Source organism: Corvus hawaiiensis, chromosome 5 (assembly GCF_020740725.1).
Source record: "Corvus hawaiiensis isolate bCorHaw1 chromosome 5, bCorHaw1.pri.cur, whole genome shotgun sequence".
NCBI classification, from domain to species: domain Eukaryota; kingdom Metazoa; phylum Chordata; class Aves; order Passeriformes; family Corvidae; genus Corvus; species Corvus hawaiiensis.
The window spans coordinates 40,994,518-41,018,811 of record NC_063217.1 but is presented as its reverse complement, the minus strand read 5'-3'; the positions used below and the strand labels follow the sequence as shown (position 1 = coordinate 41,018,811).

General features: G+C 36.2%; 1 protein-coding gene across 7 annotated transcripts in view; it reads right to left on the bottom strand.

Moving 5' to 3' along the window:
• Positions 1-24,294, bottom strand: part of MARCHF1 (membrane associated ring-CH-type finger 1) — a 231,141-nt gene that overhangs the window by 109,192 nt on the left and 97,655 nt on the right. The window contains exons 1-2 of one of the 7 annotated variants that reach the window (XM_048302999.1): positions 21,763-21,946; positions 21,296-21,504 (exon numbers count right to left, since the gene is read on the bottom strand). The exons of 2 other annotated variants lie outside the window; for them this stretch is intronic. In XM_048302999.1, the coding sequence (XP_048158956.1) occupies positions 21,296-21,394 (99 nt within the window). In that variant the 5' untranslated portion in view covers positions 21,395-21,504; positions 21,763-21,946. 4 more of the 7 variants (XM_048303004.1, XM_048303001.1, XM_048303002.1 and 1 more) reach the window with 4 other exon arrangements.

Genomic DNA, 24,294 nt, shown 5'->3' with positions numbered 1-24,294 from the left:
TTAAGCCAAGGTTGGATGGGGCTCCGAGCAACGTGGTCTAGTGGAAGCTGTTGGGTGTGTTGAAACAAGATGATCTTTAAGGTCCCTTCCAACCCAGGCCATTCTGTGATTCTATGCTTATTCTTACTATCTTACCATTATTGAAAACTACCAAAAGTACTACTTAAATTGCCTAACATATTTGACAAGTCCATTCTGCCCTTTAAAAAACTCCAAACCCTCAAAAAACAGATGCACTGGTGAATTATTTATTTCCTTAAGATCACATCCTATACTGTTTCTGATTTTTTTTTAAAATATGTTTTAAAAGCAAAGCAAATACTGATATCAAGGTAAGCAATGTTCACATAAAATCTTTGCAGCACTGTCCCAAGTGTTGGAATGCCTTCTGAGAGTTTCAACTACATACACACAAACACAGAGTATAGTATTCTAATGCATTAAATGCAGTAGCTCCAAATACAGAAAACTTGATCCACTAATATCTGGACATCTGTTTTGAAAAAAAGAAGTGTTTTTTTATAAACCCACAACTTGGAATTCAATGCAAAATCCAGGGGTTTGCCAAACAAAAGGTCCTGCAGGCCTTAGACTGAAATGAGACAAACTGAAAAAATATGCAATCCCATTTGACGATTATTTTTGTTGACTTGCATAATCCTTGGTTAACTCTTGTACAGTTCTGTGTATATAAGAAGACAGCTCTTAGCAAAGTTAGTGGCATGAAACAATTCTCCTGTAATTTCTAGTACCACCTACAGCTATTCCTATCACTAAGAGATGTCCATACTGTGACCTATCAGAGAAGTTCAGAAAGCAAGATGGTTTTACAAGTTCAGTCCAACTCTGCAAGAATTTGCCTGCTTCCTTAATAAGCACATGCAATCTCTAACGAATGCAAAGCTCAAGATGATCACACTAAAATCAAGACTTTCTGGATTTCAGCACTTCTCCCCAGAAGGATCCATGAAGCTGCAAATGCAAAAGTTGTAAAGGCATTAATATTAATGATTTACCTTGTGCCAATCCAGACTGCTCGAAATAACTTCAGCTCACACAGAGCTCAGTGGGGGAGAAAACCTTCTCTAAGCTGAGTAAGTACCTACTGGAAGTACCCATCACAGAAGGCTGCATGTCCAAGAATTGCTTTTCAAATAGATACCCAAAGGTGGAGTGGAATTAGCAAAATGTGCCAACAAAAAAAAGTAGGTTTTTCTGTTAATGTTTGGTTTTTTTTGTTATTGTGGGCTTTCTTGTTGCTGCTTTTTAAAACAAAACAGATTTTATTAGTCATCCCTCCTCAGGTCAATATTATTCATCCTAATAGCCTCTTTATCACTATTTTGGCTATTGGCCATATCAGTAAGTGTATACCTTACAGGAAAATATTCAATCTAAAATGCATACAAGAAATAAAGAATTTCTAAACTTGGATGCCTTTTTTTTTTTTTATTTCAGTGTTGGGTAGTGGTTCCTATACTGTAATTTTATACAAGAAATTTTATTCATGATTCAAACATGAAAAGAAACAAAAACAAAACCCAAGACAAAAAAAGAAAAAAAAATGAAACAGAAGTAGAAGCTTCTAAATAGGTTATATCCTAGCAAGAAAGCTGAAACAAAAGGAGACAACACTTGCAAAGTCCTCATGTTTGTCAGATCACTAAAACTGACAGTGTTCAACCACAGAGAAATAAAAATAGAAGAAAAATCTTCCACTGAGCCACTGAAAGACATTTCAAGAAGTTCACACATTACTGACAGTGATGCACTCATGGGGACATGGAGAAAATGTTTTCCTTCTCAAAACAACTAAAAAGCTGTGCTCATAGGATTTAATGAGGGGTTGCTTGAATCCATAAACCTAATGGGCTCTTTTACTAATATGTTTACATCAATAACAATGTTTATATCATTACAATGGTAACATCATACAGAAATTTTCAATTAGCATGGAACTTTACACATTCAATACCACTCCCATGCATATCAGGTTTTGCACAGAAGCTCACCTTCCTTCACTAGTGAAAAAAAAGCATGTAAAATCAGGAATCTTCTCCTCCTACTGTTGATTTCTACCATCAAATCAACCGGATATCAACAGCAGCACAACCCTCTTCTAAGGAATGGAAAAACACTCAGCAGTTCACAATCACTTTTTTCTTTCCTTTAGAACAACCCAACACCCAAGGCCAAGCACGTTGGAAAATTACAAATGCCCATAATAAGCTGTATCAAAAAGAGGACAAGAAAGAAAACCATATCTCCAGGAATAGTGATATCTCTTCTGTGCCTTTGAGAAAGAAAAGGCAACACTGGCAATCTGCATATCTCCTATGGTTTACCAGTAGCATTACTGTGAGATGGTATTAAAACATATATTATGTAAGTACACTAATGGGGATAAGAGGGTTGCCTAACCTCCCAAGATAATTATGTCTAATCTAGTTTCTTGGAAATATACTACTCCAGACCAATTAGAGCAGATTCTTGCTGGTTTTTCTGCTTATAAAAGAATCCCTTCAATATACAATCCACATTCATAACTACTTTTTCAACAAAGAAGCAAATGTATTTCAGAGTAACCTAGAAATGGAGAAAGTAATACCCTTTTAAGCATTACTCTTTCCCTAATTATTCACTCTGTTCACACTTTCTGGTTGTTAAATTCTAGCAAACATGAAGAGAGGTATATCTTGAGCACTGTTAGGCTTGGAGAACTTGTCTGCTGAATTCAGTTCATTACTTTCTAAAAAGGGAAAGAAAACACAACTATAAGTCATGCCTTTACATAATAATAGAAGCATCTCCAAACAACCATCACTATGCCAAAACCTCCAATTTTGAAAGGCATTTAGTACCTAAATGCCTGTCACAGAACTTAAAGGTGTTTTGGCACCAAAATATTTGGCTCATTTGAACTTAACCCTCATCAGTTCTTGAAAATTAGATGCAGTGAGTTAACTTAGCAACGCACATTCAAATTACACCCTTTATTCTTCATTACTGCAAGTCCTATTTACTCCTCTTATTTTTGTATTATTATATTACCTTAACTTGGGTCTAGATTTTGGGACCACATCACATCCTGGATATAACATGGCAAAATAACTGCCACAACCCTGGCCCAAACTTCAGATTTTCCAAGTCTGGAATTTGGTGATCCTGGTGAGGCTGCAGAAGCTGCGTTCTGTATTGGCTGGGCAAGCATTTTTCTGCTCTTTTACTTCATTCCATGTTGACTTCATGTTCACACCATCATAAACAGCCAGGGATCCATGCACTTAATTTGGAGCAGAAAAAATGAGCTGCTTTCACAGGTACATTAGAAGCAACAATGAATAATGAGTACAGTCCCATGAAGGATGGAACATGGGTATAAGTGCACTTTATAAGCAGGAATGCTCAAGGCACAATAACAAAGCTGTTAACAAAAAATCTGTCATACTTGCTATATTTAATGTAACAGTAATACGGCACTTGCTATGTTTTAATTAGTATTTACTGAAGATGGGGTGTTAATTAGAAAAGAAATTACTGTGTACTAAAACTACCAAACCAAATGAAACACTAAACCCAAACAGCAGCAACAACAAAAATTACGATTTTTTTTTCGTGATTTCTATTTATTGCTTACACTGATACTTGAGGAATTACTGAAGATTCCCTTCATCTGCTTCACTAAAATCATGCTGTTAATCAACAGGGGAATTAAGGCATTGTGCTGCTATTGATTCCCAAAGATGTTGATCAATAAACTTTATGTGTAGGGAAAAAGAAAGGAATCTTGTACATTTTTTAAAGATTCACCACTTTTCAAAAGAGCTAATTATGATACATCTTTTTTAACAATTATTTTGTAACAGGACTTCAACCTTTTCTGAGGAAACATAGTATTCTTGAACTTGAAACCATTACTTTTATCAGCTGAAACAAATTCCTTTAACAAACAGTGAACTTGTATGGTTTTAATCCTTTTAATTAGGACATTAATTAACTAACAATGTTTTAGTAGTAACGTGGCATGACTTACACCTTGATGCATAAGAGCATTTGAATTTTTAATAGAAAATAAAAATCCTTATAGAGAACTGGTACAAGCAACAAATTCACTAAGCCTCTGCTTAGTATGAAGGCTTTGGATTGTCTTCATATAAATACACATTCACATGTAAGAAGAAATAACAGATCTTACTAAAATGAAGATATATAAAATCGTAAAATTGGCCTGCAGTAGTGGATCCACTTTCCCTAAATTATTTTTTTATTGTTGTTGCACTGCTTTTTTCCTCATTCTTCATTAATTTCCTCTATGTTTCTATTTATTAGAAATATAGAGGAAATTAATGTTTATATTTATCTTTGTGTCATTGTAGTTATGTACAGTGATTATGAAAAAAGGAATACAGTGAAAATGTTTGTAGGATCAACATTATCACATTTGTCACTGGATATATGGAAAAAGGAATCTCAGAAACGATACTCTTTGTGCAGAGATCTAGGATAAACAGAAGGTTTATTACTGTCTAGTTTAAAGTCCTTTCTAGAGAGCTATCAGTTTTGTATTTAGCAAATAATATTAAAAGGCACTCAAAACTACCAAAACTGTATTCTGTCTTAATTTAGAGCAATTCTGATTCATGGTAAGGAACTGCTGTAAGGATTACAGAATTACATTCCTAGTGCAAGAAAATAAAAATCTGTATCCTCTCAGATGTGTTGCAGTTTATTAGGGCTGTAAATTCTGCTGGTTTACCTGTCCATGTTTTTATTGTTCACTCTTAAATGGCATCATGGTCTTCTGCACTTTAGAGGCAGATGATGTTTAAAGTCTTTGAATAACAAACTGTGGAGAGCAAGACAGGAGTTTTACAACTAGTGATACTGAAACAAATTTAAAACTCATACAGTATTTCCAAATGACTTCCCAAGAATATAAAATACTGTACTCTTTTGTGTAAAATAACAGGGTGTCTGCTGAAGCAAAAACAAAACCTGCACTCCCTGCAATGATCTGCACACTTGGAATTTTAATGGACTTGATTTACTACATCTTCATCTGATTTTCCTAAGGAAAAAGAAAAAAGAAATAAAATGTGTATAACACCAAATGTGAGCTTGCTTTTAGCCTTCTGCTACAGCCTTTTCTAACAGGCAAAAAGAGAGAAAGGATAGGGAAATCAGATAGAAACCAATTACAGGTAGATGGGTGTCACTTTATTAATCAGTAATATATACTCCACACAGTAAATACCACCATTTTGACTTAACAGCACTATCTGCACTGTCAGAACAGCCAATACACCGAAAGTAAGCCAGGAAATTATGAGACAAACTTTTAAATAAAGACCAAATTTTGGTATGTGACTTACTACAACTAAATGGAAGGAAATTAAAGGGATAGCACATAAATTACTCAACGGCTTGTGGCTCATGCAACAATTTAAACAACAGTATTATCTAAACAGCTGTCAGTCGCTACATGTCACACACGACTTATTTCAGTGTTAAATTATGGCAAAAAGGCAACCACCGAATTTGAATGTTTGACAAAAGAATCAAAAAGACAGATAATGTCAGAAGTTGAAGGAATCCTACTGAAAAAAAAAAGTAAAGAAAATACACCTTGAGCTGTTTACTATGTAAATTTGTCTTGCCTATTTCCTATTTAGGAAACTTCAAAAATCATATTATATTTCATTTCAGAATGAAATTTTTTGCCACTGTATGATGAAACTAAAAAAAAAACCATTAAAAGTTAATCATAATTAGACTGTATTCTCAAGGTATTTTGAAAAGAGTTTTTAATAAATGCTTTCAGAGGGAAACAAGTAACTTAATTTTTTTTCATTGCAGTAATTTTTCATTGTTGCTTTAGCAGATTTACATAGCAAATACTATCAACAAAAGGTAAGCAAAGACTAGGAACCTCAACTATACTTTTATTCTAAATCTTTAACATGATCAAAGCAAGTAATTTTCCTAGTTTTATTCAGGGACATACCTGTTTCATCTCTTCTGAATCTCTCCAACTGAGAGACAGCATAGAGCAATTGGGCCAAAGAGTTAAAGTTCAGCAAGACTGTTAGCAACAAAAACACCTTCATAATGAAAAGTGTTGAACAACATTAATTATGAATACTGCCAATTTGTTATTTTAGCAAGCTTCCTGAAAAAAGACATGTACATACACACATACGAGTGTGTCATGAGGTGAAGCTTACTTGAAGGCATCACTCAGATAAAACAAACTCTGAACCATAGGTATGAACCAATTAGATGACAATTTGAAAAACAAATACAATTGTCACTGATAACACATGTAAACAGCATGGGGAAGGCTGACCCAAATCTCTGCCATATGAGAGGGTCTATTTTGTTTCACAGGTTAGCTGTGCAAGGAAAAGAAAATAAAGCAGTCCTAAAACTTTATGTTGTTTTAACATCTTCATGGTGAGAGGCCAGAGAGTCATAGTAACCCAGGAAACAACCACTGATTGCCTTCAGATCCATGGGAAAAATCAGAGAGATTAGTTTGGGGCCATACAACAATGAAGCAATTGGCATCTTAATTTGACCACTCAAGTCAGGAACCAATAAAAAGTGCAAAAAGGTGCCTGTCAATGAGAAGCCCTCTATGGGTGCCAAAAACCATGCAGATGGCTGATGTGGAGCACCTGGCTACTCAAAAAAGCTAGCTGTAAGCTAAGACTGAGCACATGAACCCTTCAGAGCAGCTGCCCTCTGCCCCCAGCCTATGGTGCCACTCAAGTGGGGCAGAGGGGTAGGAGCCTGGATCAGTGTCCTTACAGTACCTGCCAATTTCATAGAGAAGAACTCTTACAACAGCAATTGCTGTCAACCCATTCTAACATTTTGTTTTGTGATATAGTTTATATTTTCTTACCAAATATTTTAATGCCATGGTGCGCCCCTGTTCTTGCATTCCCTATATTCCCCTGGGAAAATACATGGTTTTTCCTCTCTAGAAGGATCTATTTTATGTGCAGAACTTTCCCACATTAAATCCACATTAATATCTCTAAGAAATAACAATTAAAATTTGCACTCTGGGGGACCTCAGAATACAACAATACATACTTCAAAAATCACTCAGGTTAAATACATTTTGCCATCACCACATTTTAACTATATTACTGAGAGGTGGGAACTACTGGACCATCAAATATTACAATCAAGAATCCCTAGCATTCTCTCCCTGTTTCAAGTCTATATGTTTCTTATTTAAAGTTGTGCAAATTAAAACATATCTGACACTGATCAAGTGGTATTTAGTATTAACTGAAAATTCTGCAAACACCTCATGCTCTAAGACAACTCTGCATTGAACAACTACTCCAAATCTGAAAGCTAAGAACATAATAGGTATCATTAAGCTTCATTTCTAAATGTCATATAGGAAGAGAGGTATTGACTTTATGCAGTCATGGACGATACATAAGGAGAATGGACAAACATTACTGGTGTTTAGAAATATTTGAAAACAATTTCCCACTCATCAATTCCGCATATGCTACATAAAAATAATACAGATATTCTAAATGCTTGATCACGAGCTTCAATACTTTTTTCTGTTTGAAATGGGAGTTTTCAATCTATCTTTAATTATTTAATGAGTTATTGCTTCATTTTTTATGCATAATTCCAGTCTTTCTTCAATAAAGTTTCCTATTAAAACAAACAAAACCCAAAAGAAGTTTAAATGTAATTGCAGAAATAGCTTCAGATGCCCTTTACACTGGGAAAAAGTAATTATGTCAGGGAACTACTATATTCTCTGATGCTTACCAGAGCCTTCTGCTCACAGAAGTCAGACTCTGGAGACTTGTAGGCACATACACCTGGCATCTTCCAGTTGCAGAGTGCTGCTCTCCAACAGTCACAAAAGTTGTACAAATTCATAGTAATAACAGGATCAGCTTTGTCAAGAGGCACCTTCTACCAGCTGCTCAGCTCTGCAAAGTGGGGATTTTTTGATAGCTTTTTTCCTTTGAACCTTTTGTTCTTACACAGAAAAAAAATCCACACAATTACAGTTGGCATTTCTGCTGCACACTTCTTTACAGCCCATGCATTTATTTCCTTTTGTGTAAGATAAATTTTATGGAGCATCTACTCAGAACACAAAGTGTTTAGAATTGATTTTCCTAGTGACATGCTCTGCTGTTTTTATATCCACAATTTTACATGCATGACAAATAATTGCTATTCAGACACTATTTTCAGGTGCAGAAGTGAAGGCCAATCTTTTATAATGTGGTTTTTGGTGGCCCTAACATCATACCAAACGTAGCTATCTTTATGAGAGCACCTGGTAAAGGTTCCCTGTTGCTTTGTGCATAAAAGAGACGTGTTCTTTACCCTGAAACTGCCACCCTTCCTCCACATTTTCCAAAACCAGCTTTTTTCATCAAAAAATGAGTAAATTTGGGCAAGTCTCTGACTGAGGTTCAAATTTTGCAAAACTTGATTCTCTGTCACTCACAAGTAAATACTTTTCATATAGACCAATGATTATCTTGGAGGTGCTTTTAGCCCATATATGATGGCCTCCATTTTTTACAATTTAAGAGAAATTTTATTACAGGTAGCTGCATGAGGCATAAAAAAACCCCTTTGGGAATATCATGAAAAACAAGACCCTACAAATTGCTGGAAGAGACAGAAAAACAATCCATACACCATATAAAAATACCCCTGGCATAGGACAGATTTAACATTCCTTATAGAAATAATTTTTTAACCAAAATGATTCCTACATACAGTACTCAATAAACAGAAATAATCAAGCCCATTAGGTACAACAAAGGTACCAATGACGTAAAACAGCCAAAGCCCATCATGTGAAAAAAAAATGAAAACCAAACCAACCAAAACAAACAAACAAACAAACAAACCCCGAACACCACAGCCCCTCAAAAACTTTTTGCTTAAAAAACAGCTAATTACTCAGATAATATATTGAACATAGCTCCAGCAGTCAATCTGGACCATAAAAGAAAGCACAATTAACAACTGAGAAGCCCCCAGCACACAGACCCACATGCAAAGCAAATAATGTAAGAAAACATAGAGATGAATAGTGATAAAAGTGTTATTTTTCTTCATCATCATGGGTAGGACAGTAAGTGAATCTGTTTCTACAAATTACACCTGAAATGGTAGTTCACCATTAAATATTTTAGCAGCAATTCAGGCAGAGTAAAGACGAAAGAAATACCGCTTAGTTGCTCTCTCATTACACTGAAGTAGCATAAAATTGGAAATAGGTATTTGCACTACAGACATGGGAACTCAGACGTGCTATTATGTCATATAATGCCACTTAAACTTACATGACACATAATATTACCTTATTATTTTCAGTGTCACCAAAACGTTCATTATCAGTAATGTAAGGAGATATAAAACCTATTTTGCAGACAAAATGCTTTATTTCAAGGCTAGGTCTACTTTGACTAATTACTTCATAGAAGAGCTAGAACATCAGCAGGGTTTGGTTGGTTTTATTTCGAACACAGGAATACTTCCGTAGTAGTAGAATACAGCATTTGTATCTTAAATGTTCCACCCGTCTGATTCTACTCAGTGCCAAACACTATTCTGCCAGAAAGTGAATGACAAACAGAATATGCTTGTGCACACCAGGAAGTATCAAGTCTTAATGCAGGGCTTCCAAAGGAAAAAACAAGAACAAAACAGATGTCACATTGAAGAGCTTAGTTTAACTTCAGCCAGACACACTTTACCTGCACTTATCTGTACGTTGTTACCATACAGAGACATCTGTACTGATTGGGGTAATCATTTTAGCAAAAAACATTATAGGAATCAACAACCCAGTCATCAGATGTTTAAATTTGTCCCTAATTCAGGAAAAGTTGAGTTTAGCAAAATGCTGGAGATTAACCATTTTTTCAGAACAGACACAAAAGCGATACCTCAAAGTTTTATAGAACAGGTCAGACACTTGTGTGTGGCAACACTGTGAAGTGTGGCAGCGGAGTAGCTATTCCCAGTCATGCCATAATCTATTTGGTTAAGCTTAGCTGTTTGACAATAAAGGTTAGATTAGCTTCAGAGAGAAAAGTGATTCTGTCATATTTCTCCTATAACACCTGGACAGCAGCAATTCAAAAGTGGAGAGCTCTATATTAAGATCTTAAATGAACTCAAAATCTTCTGTCCAGGTTGGCTGGTGGCAGATGCTGAAACCATGAAGCCTCTGGAAGCAAAAAAAAGCAATGGACATTCTTAAAGTTGTCTTATTAAGCAAGAATGCCAAATTTTTCTTACAAGCCATTGCCTTGCAATTAAGATTGCAGAGAAAAACTTGATAACACAATCTGTGAAAATATGCAAAACATAGTTTGAAATGTTTTGAAGCAGACAATTCTGAATTATGATCTTTCAGCCCACCATCTTTTTAAATGGTGATTCTTTTTAACTCTTTGCACATTTGAGTTGACAGCACTATCATGACCAGTCTACTGAGTGTTTTATTTTATCAGAAATGTAGACTGTGAGTCTGATTCGAATACCAGAACCTTGGAAAAATTTATGAAAATGTTCAACTGCCCTTCTACTGATCTGCTAAAAGCACAGAAGAGCAGTAACATGATTTATGGCCATATAAACCACACAAAATAAAGACTGTATTACTGAATTTAAAAAATCCCCAAACACTCACACAATCAAAAGACATCAAATTCTACTATTATTCTTCCAATTTTTTATAACTTATGATTTTAGTTCTTATGTGTTAATATTCAGAAATTTTAAAGGGACAGTGAAATAAGTAGTCCAAATGCTCAACCACATTTAATGTTTGCACAAGAGATAAGTGACTAATATTTGTACTTTAAACAAAGCTTAAAATGGCAAAAAAACATGGAGCCTCCGCATGAGAAGTAAGTTGATCCAAACTGTACCGTATGTACAGAACTTTCATGATTATAAGGGAACAGTCAAAGTGTAAGGGCTTATTGTTTCCATGGAGACTTTTTACCTACAGGATCCACCCACAGGAAACAACACAACACATCCACATCCCTTAGAAAATGGACTTCACCAGGGGATTTCATAATGTTCTGTGAAAGCAGAAGGAGCAGTGCCATACTAACTTCAGAGGAGAAAAATGAAAGCACAGAAAATTATATCTGGAATTAGAACCAAAATCAGAGCACTGCAAGGTGGCCATCAAATTTAGTCCATCAAATTGTCAAAGAACAGCATTCATAGATGATGGAGGGAGAGTGAAGAAATACAGCAGAAAAATTGCCATCAAAAATAACTCTATTTTCATGCATTAAACAGTGGGCCATGGATCGTGTGAAGAGTACCACCAGCGAACCAGCATTCAGTACTTTCACTGTGACTCAGGAGGGCCAAACCACACTACCTGCAGACACTGGCTACAGTGGGCATTCCTCACTAATGAGACTTGAAACAGATTTCAGGCACAGCATGTGGATAGGCTGAGCTCACAGCAGCACTGCCCTGTGCATGCTGTGACCTCCTTTCCTCACTGGAGGAGACTGCAGCAGCATTAGAGGGTCTTAACAGGCATTCCTGTCACTGCTCATCTGTAAGAGTGAGACGGCACTGCCAGATGGTTCAGGGAAGCCAATTCACATTCCCACCTGTGTCTGAGCTCTTGTACTCAGAGAAAAAGTCTGGAAGTGCTTAGAAAACTGCAGATACAGTGTCCTTCCAGGCACACAGTTTTCACAGCTACCAAACTGACTCCTCTTTGGGCCATGTACGCTGCCTAACCACCGTAGTCTCTAGCTGCATCCAGTATGTGATATAGCATCCTCAGACATCCTGGTGCCTACTCACCATCACTGCAGGGTTCACTGCCAAAAAGGCAAACATGTATTTCACCAACACAGTGCACTATTTTCACAAGGTTTGATCAGTTAACCATTTGCCCTGTGGTAATGTCTTGCCTGCCACTGGAGAAGTCAAGTCATCAGAAGCATTTTGTTTTCCTCCCAAAGAAAGAGAGTGTCTGAAGTAAATGGAAGGAATAGGCAAACATAGCTAAAACTCAGAAATATTAACTAACTAATACTAACTAATAATACTAATTATGGCATTGCTGTCTGACCCTTACCCCCACTTCGTTTTGTTCTTGCACCAAGTATTTGTCATTTATATCCTATACTGAAATGAAGGTTTCTGATTTCTTGCCCAGAAGCATAGAGAGTACCAAGAGGACAAAGGGTTTGCTGCACCTTTATCCTCCTCAGAGCAACAAAGCCAGTGCAACAGACTACTGCAGTAATGGTAGAGCACAGGATGGAAAAGTCTCCCTTTAAGCATCTGCAAACACGATATTTTAAGAGAAATGACAGTGTGGGGGCTTTCTATTTGGGCTGCCACTAGACAACAAATCTCTCTAATAAGACAAAGATTTCTTTAAAATCAATAAGACATCACTATAACTACTTTAAACTGTTTCAGCATGATGGTACTGTAAAATACAGCTGTAATCTCAAATATATCTAGTGAGTAAACTAAAAAGGTTTCCTTAAGATCACGTCAGTGGGTTCAGACATACACCTAATTGCTCCAAGAGACAGTTTTCTTATCATTGACATTAAAATAATTCCAACCTTTTATATTCACATAATCCTATGACTACATAGGTGGACACACCTGGCTGATAACTGAGATAAATGAAGGTGTAGCCACCATGCTAATGACTGAAAAGTTTCATTCCACAACATGGATAGTCTTAAGAAACATATTCTGAACAAGGAAATGCTTCCAGTCTACACATATTGTTCCTGCTGACACAATTTGAAAAGGCAGCACTGATAGAGAAATTAAGTCATGAATTTCATGTATTCAAAGTCTAGGAGAAGAGCTGAAACATCTACTAATACTTCAAAGTAGGCTGAGAGCCATCCTCCATCTCCTTATTAAAGTTGAATCATCCCACCCTAGAATGTTAAACAGTTGATGTCTGTATTCCCATTAAAAGTAAGGTTACACTGTCAAGTTACACTCCCCAATATAAATCTTGCCTTTTTATTGAAAATAAAAAAAAAACCAATAAAGAAGAAAACCTCAAAATAATAAAGTTACAAATGTACATCTAAATAGGAGCTAAGAAATGTGTGTATTTTATGAAAATTGTTTCAAGAGACAAGCAAAGCCTTTGCAGCAGAGGGAAGGCCACAGGCTGTGACAGACCCTGAGTGATCTCTGTTGTGGTAGAACAATGCCTACATCTGTAAGTACAGAATTCAGCAGATCTGCAATAACCACTTCATTTTAAAGGAGAAGAATCAACAAGCCTTATGCAATTTGAGTAGTTTACACATGTGCACACTGTAGAAACTAGAACTGTATTTCTAATATGCTTGTAACAATTATCTGAAGCAAGGCATAATGAAAACCCTTCCCCTTCCATAGCTGGGGATATGAGCTGGAAGTGTTGTCTCCACTATACAGGAAATAATCTTTGCCTTTCATGGTAAGATTGAGGAACATTTACAGTGTCTTTGAGAAAGACCCTCAGGTTGGGCAAATCTTCTCTGCCTTAGAAAAAAAAAATCATACCAAACTCAGCATTATTTTGTTCATGGTTATGAAGAAGAATTAAATATTACTGTAAATAATAAACTTATAGAATTCTATATGCCTGAATACACAGGATTTTAAAATTTCTGGTTCAGATAGCTAGATTCAGACAAAGCTGGAGAAACCTAACAGGCTAGCATCAGTTTTGCAAAGCTGGCAGTATATTCAAGCAATTTGACCCTCTATTATATTGTTTCTTAACTAATTGAATAGTTGCCAACAACCAGATTTCAATGCCTGAGAGTTGTCTTTAAACAGAACAAGATATGCTGGGGTATATGTGACTACTGAAGGTGTTTTTTAAAATGCTGACTAGATTCAAGAATACTTCTTTAAAATGAGTCTTGGGAAACAGGCTTTGCTGATGACAAAGTTCTGCCTTCCGTAACTTTTATTTGAACTTTATTTGTAACATGCCAACCCCCCAGAAGAAAAGCATCTGCACCAGGGCAAACAGCTCACAGAACACTCTTCATAATGGAAATCAGTGTGAAAGGTACCTCAAGAAAATCATCTGTTTTTCAGCTTCCTGAACTGTATTCAGTTCCTGGTACCCTGTTCAGCTACCAGGTTTAGGCACTACAATGCATTCTGCAAACTGTCTCAATTACAGCCACTGCTTCAATATATTTCAGGACCCGAGTAAGTCCTGAAACTAAAGCATGGAAGCTCATAGCTGAAGACAAGACAAACAACTATTAATTAAAAATGGAAAATTTTTGTGTTCGGGGTTTTCGTTTGTTGGGGTTTTGCATTTATTTTTTTAAAACACCATTTAGCAAGAAAATTCTACAATTAATTTTAATATGGAAATTCTTCCTCTGTAAAACCTCAGATTACCTTTAGAGAGAAATCCAAATTAAATGAAATCTGAAACCTAATATTTGAAACTCAGAGGCATTTTAGAGTAGGAGAGGAAAAATACACACACAAGCCCAATTCAATGTATTAGAACTGGGGATTCCAGAGATAAAAGGAATTTTAAAAGATTTCATCACGAGACTTGTAGTCAGACTTCAGCAGCAACAAAAGACATGCACCAGCAGATTGTAAGCACTGGCTACAAACATAAAGAGGCAGAAGGCTACTGAGATATAGAATCTTAAGCTTCAAATCCTTAATCAGTGAAAAGATCAACTTTAAAATCAATACTGGTATTGGATGCATAGTCAATATACAGCAACCCAAATTGGAGAAACATGCTTTTATGGACTTTTCATTAAAAGCCTGACCACAAAAAATACTATGCAACAAGTAGCCTTTGTATAATCTTATCAGGAAAAGCAGCCTATAAAGAATTGCATTATCCCAAAGCATGCTAATAAAAGCATAGCAAGGAATCTCTTTTTTTCTTACTGGTAGCACAGTAATGATTTTTATTCACAGAAATATAAAAAAGGAACAATGTTTCAAAATTATTATAACACACCTAGCATGTATTAGGTAATATTTCCCATTTCTCTCACTGTCATAAAACTGCTTGTCATAAGAATCATATAGCATACCAAAATAATGACAATTCCCAAACAGGGACCAGAAGACTTACTGATAAAGAACTTAATTTTCTAAAGCATCTTAAAGATAACTAAGCATGCCCCAGCCTGATTTATGTGTGTACTTTGGGAGCACTTCAACCACTGACCACAGGAGCAATCTATCATCACAAAAATGCAGAACAATTTCACTAGGAAGTGTCTTATAGCTGTAGATGCAGTTGGATTTCCATGCAAATATAGCACAGAAGTCCACACTGGTCATGTCAAGAAAAGAATAAGTTCCCTTTTGAGAAATACTACATAATATTGACAATAAACAGGATTAGAGATTTTGTCGTATATTGTATGTGACATCATGCTCAACAAGAGCTTTACATTAAGAAAATCTATGAAGGGAAAGCAATACATGTCAGAGTACATCAGTAACCTGATTCATATGCTGGAGCTTCCACTCCCCATTCTCCCACCCCCACACCTCTTGCTGAAGAAAAAATCATACCTCCTAAAAAGACTGTAATTACATGACTCTTTTCACGCAGCTGTCATTGAAAACAAACATCCTTACCCTTCCTGCAGAAAAGAATAATCCCAGTGTATTTTAGTAATAAATGACCATATCTATTTATCTGTTAAGTTATACCTAAGAAATTTTTAGAGTGTGAGATAATCAGCCACAAAACCAAAACCACCTATCTGGTTTATGAACTATTTCATCAATATCCTGCAATTCTACGACTTTTATTCCTTGTATTACATGCCTTAAGCCATTTTATTATCACTGGTATAAGTGAAATTGTAACATATTAGGAGTTACACTATTTTCAACCTTTGATGAAGTGATCAAAGCCACTAACAAATTTAACTATGCTAAATATTATGTCTCCCTATGTAAAAGCAAAAACCAAACCAAACCAAAACCAGACAAAACACACACACACACAAAACCCCAAAAATAAAACAACCAGACCAAAAAAAAAACCACAACAAAACCCAGTATATTGCTTGACTTAAAGGTTGTAAGGCAATAAAACAACAACAACATGCAAAGCCTTTACCTTTTTGCCTCAATTACAGACATGTTTCAAGTATCAAGTATCTCTGTATGTATTTCACAACTGCCATGAAAATCATTTAATAAAAATGTATAAGGGCTTTCTTTGTAGCACATAAAGAAGTGTATGTCCTTAAAAATATTTCATCTATCATTACATCTATTTAAAATTAAGTAAGTAACAAGTGAGATAACATAGATAAATGTAAAACAATTCATTCCCATCAAAACATTTAGCGACTGCTTCCTCCTTTAAAAAACATGTCAATACTTCCTAAACTACTTACAAGCCTTAAGGTAAACATTAGCAGTTACTCCAGTCTGGTGCTTAAAATAAATGTTAGAAGCTACTCAAAAGTGGCATTCAGAAGGCCCCTTAGGTTTCAGTCTCAATTCTGACTCAAAGATCTCCTTACAAAAAAAATGCATGCTCTACACAGCAAATGAGCATACATAATTTCAGGCAACACATTCTTGGGGGTTTTTTTCTCTTTAAGGTACAAACTATACAGAAAAACCATCAAGTTCAAATTCAATTTACCATACTCCTTCATAAACGCCAAGTATTTCCCAGGTAACATTTAAAGCCTCCAAAGTTACAGGTCTCGTTCTGTCTTTCTACTTTTAGAAGGCAGAACATGAAAACACTGGTGAAGAACAGAGAGGTCCAAAGTTTCCTTCACAGCGCAGAACTGCGCAGGGTGCAGAACTAAATTTCATGCCAAAGTACAATACACAGTGGAGTGAGGATTCCTCCTTGCATCTTATTACATTCTGTGAAGTTCTGTGAAGGAAACTAATAGTCATCATCACTCCTGCCAGAACAATAAAAGAAATTAAGACCAGAGAAACACAGTAGGCATAAGAAAAAAAACATTTACCAGTTATAAGCAAAGAATCAAACCTAAAAATAAAGCAACAATAACATGTCTATGTTGTTACTTGTTAACTACAGAATATCAAATTTTGTAACACCTTTAGGATATTGGGTTTGGTTTTGGGTGGGGCAACAGAGTAAGACTCATCACTGTAACAAGTAACATATGAATGTGTCCGAAAAACCATATTACAAAGACTCTTTTGTTGGGGTTTTTTTCTTTTAATCGAAGTCTTGCAAGGTAACCAAGTCAAGATTGACTGATATCTGCCACTGCGTTCTTTACTAAGGTATCTTCTACTCCGAGTTTTTACACTCAGATAACATGTAAATTTTCCAGTACCATGTACTGAAATCTGGTTAAGCTGAAAAGGTGTAGTATCTACACATTTAGTTTGGCATCAAGGAACATCTTCTCTGCCATATCATGACAATTTTTGGCTTTTACAAACTTACTCCTACCACTCTAACTATACAACATTCAAGTCTGGCTTTCTACAGTAGTCATGGCAGTTTATTCAATGACCCTTGGTTAGTGTTAGTATTTTTGCTGACCTTCACTCATTTGCCCTGTCCAATTTTCTCACTGTATGAAATTTTCTTTCTGTACTTAACATGCTTTAGAGTAATAATTCATGCCCACACAGACACAAGACAATGCAAACTGAGGCTACTTTATGAACTTCACAGTGTATGTTCACAACTAAATAATAAAATTATGAGCCAGAGCAGGCATTTCATTAACCATGTTCCTCAGGAATCTTATACATTTCTTGCACCTTTTTTATTAGAGTAGAGAAAATCAACGAGAAGTTCAAGGTAACTGTTGAAATATTATACACAAATAAAATGGGGGTCATATATTAACACGACACTGTTCTCAAGGCACTGAAGCCTAATCAAAAAACTTAATAAATTTGGAGTCCTGATGACATAATTTGATCTTTAGGTTACTGACTTAATTCACTTTGAACAACAGTTCTATTAGTAAACTCTTCTGAAAACAGACACCCAAGGGTTTTTCTCTGTCACAGAAACCCAATTCCACACTTCACTAAAAATTTGTGATATTTCTCAAATATTGAAGAAAGCTGAATTAACTACTTAATAGTTAATAAAAAAAGCCCACATCATGTTGCGAATGCACTTTATACTTTGGTCTTCTGCAACAAACTTTTCCAACCACATTACTAAAAGAGTAAGAAAGACAGCTTGTACACTTAAACGTTTGGGGCAAAATTAGTAGCATTAATGACTGTTAAGCTAAAATCAGTGAAACAAACTAGCAGAAGATTATACCTGTGTATCAAAATGTAGTGTACAGCTGCTGCAACAGGTTATTCAACACCTAAGCATCTTCATTGCTTCATTATGGAAAAAACCCACCTCATCTTTAGGCTATATTCAAAGAGGCTCTGTAGTTAAATTTGATGGAAATTCCATTGTTAGCTACAACTTCCACTAATTATTGAGGCAAATCACTGAAAATTTGCAGGAATAGACTTGCACTAAAGTTTTTACTCCCACACAGGACACTGCATAGAAAGATTACCTGTAAACACTCCCTGCAGCCATTGTTAGTACAACTCTACTCCTAATATTGGTCAGAAGTCCACTACGGGCACTTGTGGCTCCTAAGTGCTACTGCACTTAATATTCTTAATGACAGATCAGTGTTTGGCAATCATCTACAAGTGTGCATAGACACATATTAAAACCTTCAGTAAAGCATGTGTACAAGCATCTAAAAATCACAGAAAAGCATTATAGAATGAGTTGCATCATTGAGAACCTTGGTTGTATGTGACTAAGTCAGGCAGATTTATGAATTCACCATGAACTTGGAAACAGTTCACTGCATCGAGCTCTGCAATTAGACAGAAGATGAACTCTTCTTCATAAATTTTAATGCTGTTGTATGGACATTGCATAACATTCTTTAGCAATAACAGGATTTGGCGTACAATCCTAACAATTGTTATCCTAGCAACTGGAAGACCTTTCAGAGATTTCCTTTTTTCATGTGTTCCTGAACCTGAACCAGCTTGATGCTCTCAGCTAGAAGCCCATTTAACTACTTTATTTAGCTTTCACCTAAAAAAGGTTGCTAATGGAAAGGCAGAGGAAGCAGGTACTTGCAGAAATAATATCAGAATAGCAAGAACCCAGAAGATCCTCACCAGCAAAGATACAAACACTGAGTACCATCTAGGAAGTTTCCCTTTGTGAAAACCAAACTGCAGGATTTGCAGGGGTAGACCACAATCTACATAAGCCTGAGCAACCTCTGTCTAGACAATAAAAAGGCTGGTTCACTACTCCCAAATTACATCCACAAAACAAACCTGAACATCATCATAATTTACATAAGTAGACATTATGGGAAAAACAATCTTTACTTCTAGGGCTACTATCTCCATCAATAGCAACAGGGAGTTTTTACACTGTATAAATTCCAGCCATAAGCCTTATAGGATGAGTAGAAATTCGATCAGAATGATTAGGCTCTGACCAGCAGAGAGCAGTTTGGCAAATACATTTCACTGAGTACCATGTACTTTGAAGTTTGGTTGGGAGTTTTATAAGGTTGGTGTTTGGTACTTTTTATACGAAGTTTAGAAGAGAACTTTAATGAACTTAGTTATCCGTGTCATTTTGCTCTTTTCTGATATATAACTTCCACAACATTCAAGAAGAAACTGTTTTCTGAGACACTGGAGTCTTGCTGAAATGACACAACCCAGCCCTCATAGGAAAAAAAAACCAAACAGAAAAGTGCATTAGATGATTCTCACAATTCAGAATCTCCACACTTCCCCCACCCCTCTAAATTAACTCTCACATTTATCTGACTCCTGGGTGAATATTACATGTATTCTTCAGTTAACTCTAATGATCAAGTTAAAAAACAGAATGCCAGAGAAAAATTTAAGCCAGGTAACATATTTCTGCTTTTCACACCTTGAGCCCTAACAAAGAATAGTCTTCACCTGAATCTTCAACCAATTAATGGAAGAATAAAACCAAACCAAAATTTTCCATTTCAGGACACAATCCCAAAATATTATGAACTCTCATGACTCTGCTACCAGTTAACAACTGGAGACTACTTCCAGGGAAGGACTCTACTTATACCAAAGTGCTCAAACAAAAACCAGAATACTCAAATAATAATCATAGCCAAATATTGAGCAAAAATATTATCTTACATTTAAAAATAAAAAAACCCCCAAAAATACTTTTCCACAGTCACACAGACCTGTTACAAATATCAACCATCTGTTGAACTTAACAATTTCTGGAAAACTATGTCACACAATCCACAAGAAGAAAGACTTCTTTCAGGGATGAAGTTTGTCACAGTCTCTCAGACAATACTTAAAAGACATCATATTTGTTTTCCTGATAATTCCTCGGTTTCCATACAGCAAGAGGAAAAGAAAAGCACAGAGACAAGAAACTTGTCTGTAAAAAGCAGATGTCTGTGTTACATACATTTACTGCTATATCTATCAACAGATGACTTATATTTTGGGTTTGGAAGGGATGCTTTTTATTTTTGGTTTTGCACAATACATGTTTAATCTATACATACAAAAGAGATTTCTGCAGCTAAAAATACCATTAAAATTGCACAGGTTTTTTTTTTTGTACTAACCATTAATGTAATCTGAACCTACAGGTTCTTCTTAACTGGGAGACAACAGGATAGAGTATTTACTGATGAAACAACACTTTTGTATGTTTATTAATCGAAGAAAGTCAGTCAAGAGATAAAAAATGAAACACTGATGCCTTTTAAATGGTAAAAAGACTAAGGTATAGAGCTCATGCCTATAGTACATGCACATTAGAAAGACAGGCTTTAGTACATTATTTTTGTTGGTTTTAAAAAAAGACAGGGATTTTACTCCAACTACTTTTTCATCCAACCTATTATAAAGAAACTGCTACTTGACAGCTTATAAGGAACAATGACTGCCAGTACTAGCAGGCTGCACTCATTTAAATGAAAATGTTAAAACCCCCTAACGCAATTTGTAACTTCCCGCATTTATTTATTTTACTTTTGAAGCAGGGTCCTTGTCTCTGTAAAGCTGAGGTGCTGCTGTCACAGCATCCCCTGCAGTGTGCTACAGCTGCACCCCTGAGCCCTCTGCAACGCTCCAGCAACGCCGCATCCTGCTCCGCAGCCAGACCCACTGCCTACCAAAGGCACCCTCACCCTGTCGTAGCAAATTGAAACCTTCCTCTTACCTCGACTTCCTTGCTCTTCTCTTTGTTTGTGCCCACTGAACTTCTCCCATTGCTGGCAGTCTCCCGCGCTGGAACTACAGAAATCTGCTGGAGTGGCATTTTTACAGAGCTGCAGGCTGCCAGTACCTGTTTGGATGCCTTATATCTTCACTCCCCCCGAGTAGCCCACCTGTATAATTGTTCATATCCTCTCTTTGCCAAGCTCAGCTCTAAATAAAAAGGGGAAAATATTATTTGAGAAACGGTGTAGCCAGGGTCTTCCATGAAAAGAAAAAAAAAAAAATCAACAAAGCAGAGCAAATTGCAAACACAAGCAAGACACAGCAAACAAAGAAGTAAGGCACAACAATCCAGGGAGTTTCACATGCTTAGAGTGATGAGTTGCTGCAAGTCTATGTCCCTGGAGCACCCCGTCATACCACTATCCCCCAAGAGCACTGTGGGAGACAATTCAATTTCTGTGTTACCTAATAAGTGTCATGGAAACCAAGGAAACCCAGGTCTCACAGGCCCTTATTAGCAATCGCTTCCCGCTAACGGCACAGGCTCCCCCATTTGCAGCAGCTGCCACTTCTGCTTTTGTTTCCCATCCGATTCCACAGGAGTCCACTAAGCACCTCCAGACACTGCCTCGTGCTCGCTAGGTACAGCAGCAGAAGGCTGAAAAGCTTAGTGTCCTATTTTGGAGCCAAAATCTCCTCCTTTAAAAGCACAGGATAGCTTGCTGTGTCCTTCATGCGTCTACAATAATCTGCTTAGGTCAAAGGATCTGCCTTGAAGTGAGGAGTATCGGTGAGCAAATGAGGTGTAAAAAGGAAGACAAGACCGGGAGGGATTGCAAATGTGCCTTTCTGGGGTTGATAGTAAAAACTTAACCCTTTGCTGCGCTCGTCTCTTCCCGAGACTTCACCAGAAGCCAGCTCAGCAGGACGAGCCAGAGGCAGACACACACATGCCTTTATAATAGTCACACACACTCTGAGAATGTCACTTATGTGAGCTTCTCCCTCCCAGCAGCTTCAGTGCTCGCAGTTAAGGTGAAGCAAAACACTCAGGAAAACTCAGCATTTCCCCTCCCCTTAAAATTCAAAACAATAGAAGAAAGTCCCAGGTGCTGTATTACAAAAATGAATACGAAGAAAGGAAATTTTTATACTTCTCTAAAAAATTTATTATTCTTGATAAGTATTGGGAGTGCCAGCAAAACTAATCTTGATTAAAAATAGTAATGAAATTATTAGATCAGAAGTCAAATTCTTAGCACCGTATAAATAATACAGGAATGAAAGAAAAAAAAAACCCACACCAAGCACCAACAACATTTTAATATGCTGTCAATTAAAGAAAAAAAAAATATTACCCAAGCCCTGAAATATATCATCTTTATTTCCAGCTGTACAGAGTGGAACTTAGAATTCTGACAAGAAATAATAGCATTATAAAGAGCCTGGATTCTCTTACAAAGCCAGTGGGGAGGATTTAAAATACTGTTGATTCACTACTCCGCCACTTTAGTTACTATTTCTCAGTCTGAGTTAATAGAGCTTACAAGGGACTAGCCTGAGATAAATTGGCATCTGGTTCAGGTTGCCATCCCGGTTTTACATCACTGATTTAAATTAAGGTATATTGACAGGCTATAATAGAAGAGTTTATAAATGCATTAACAAAGAAACAATCTGTGCTAGGAGTTTAGAGATGCTGCAAGACACACGTGTATATGTGCACATTTTTATATTTATATATTTATAACACATTTTATATCTACATAGTCATGGAATAGATTTACGAAGAATAAAATTAAGTCTATTGGCATTTACACAGTTCCTTTTACACATTTTTAGTTATATTTAAAATGCTTATTCCATTTTTAATTTCTAATATTCCAAAATCAGTTTGAATGTAAGTTTAAATAACTTCCAATGTACACAGGGAAATTTTCCTGAATTTTGAATACAAACAGAGAAAAAAAGACAAGTTCCAGCTCTACCAAGACAGTGGTAAATCAAAAAATTATTCCAGAAGTATTCAAAGACAAGAAATGTCATATACCAGGCTGGTAAAGGTTAACTGTTAATCTTAAACTCGACTATAATGTAAAGGAAATTCCTTTTCAGTTTAATAGAAAGTTTTAAAGCTACAGAAAAGCTCTTTTCCTTCCTCTGAGGCACAACCAGATTAAGAATTCCTAAACCTGACTCTGCTTTGTCATGATAATCACTCACCTCTTTGCGAAAAATATTGATAGAAAAGTAGAGGGTTTGTGGTATTAAAATGGAACCTTCCTGTAAATGTGCTTTCATGTCTAGTTAAGCTTAAAAAAGTCAACCTGCCTTTTGATATTGCGCCAATAACTCTGCATTTGAAATCATATGAACTTAAGATTTAAGTCAGAGATTTCTGGGTTAACCAGCAATCTCTTAAATCCTATCTCTATGTCTGTTTTAGCTAGAATAAAGACCTTACAGGGTGTGATGTGCTTAGTTCTTTTTAAAATGATGCGTGGCCCCTTTTTTCCCCTAAAGTGAACCTATAACATTAATACGTATGTAACAAAAAGCCCTTGCTCCAAACAAGGGCTATATTTTAACATTAGGTAGTTCCATGCTTGCATTCTGCTTAACTATTTCACTAATTACATTTCTTCACCATGTGGAGACTTCAAATTAACGTGCAATTGCCTTCCCTGTACATATGCTGAACATGGCTCTTCTCAGCCTAAGTGCTAAAACAAGTGGCAAAACAATCAAGCCTCATACTGCTATACCTAGAAATATAGAGAACACCACTGCTCCATGGTAAGGAAGCTGTTAGAAAATACAGGACATATCCAGGTGCACACTAAACAAGTCAGTAGCAGAGGTGTGGCTGGGATCATTCTTCATTAAACTTTAGTTTACATTTCTGTCTTTGCTTTTTCAAGTTTACATGATAGAATTATAAAACATAAAACTTTTGCATAGGCATTAGTACACCTGTGATCTCACACCAGCAGCACA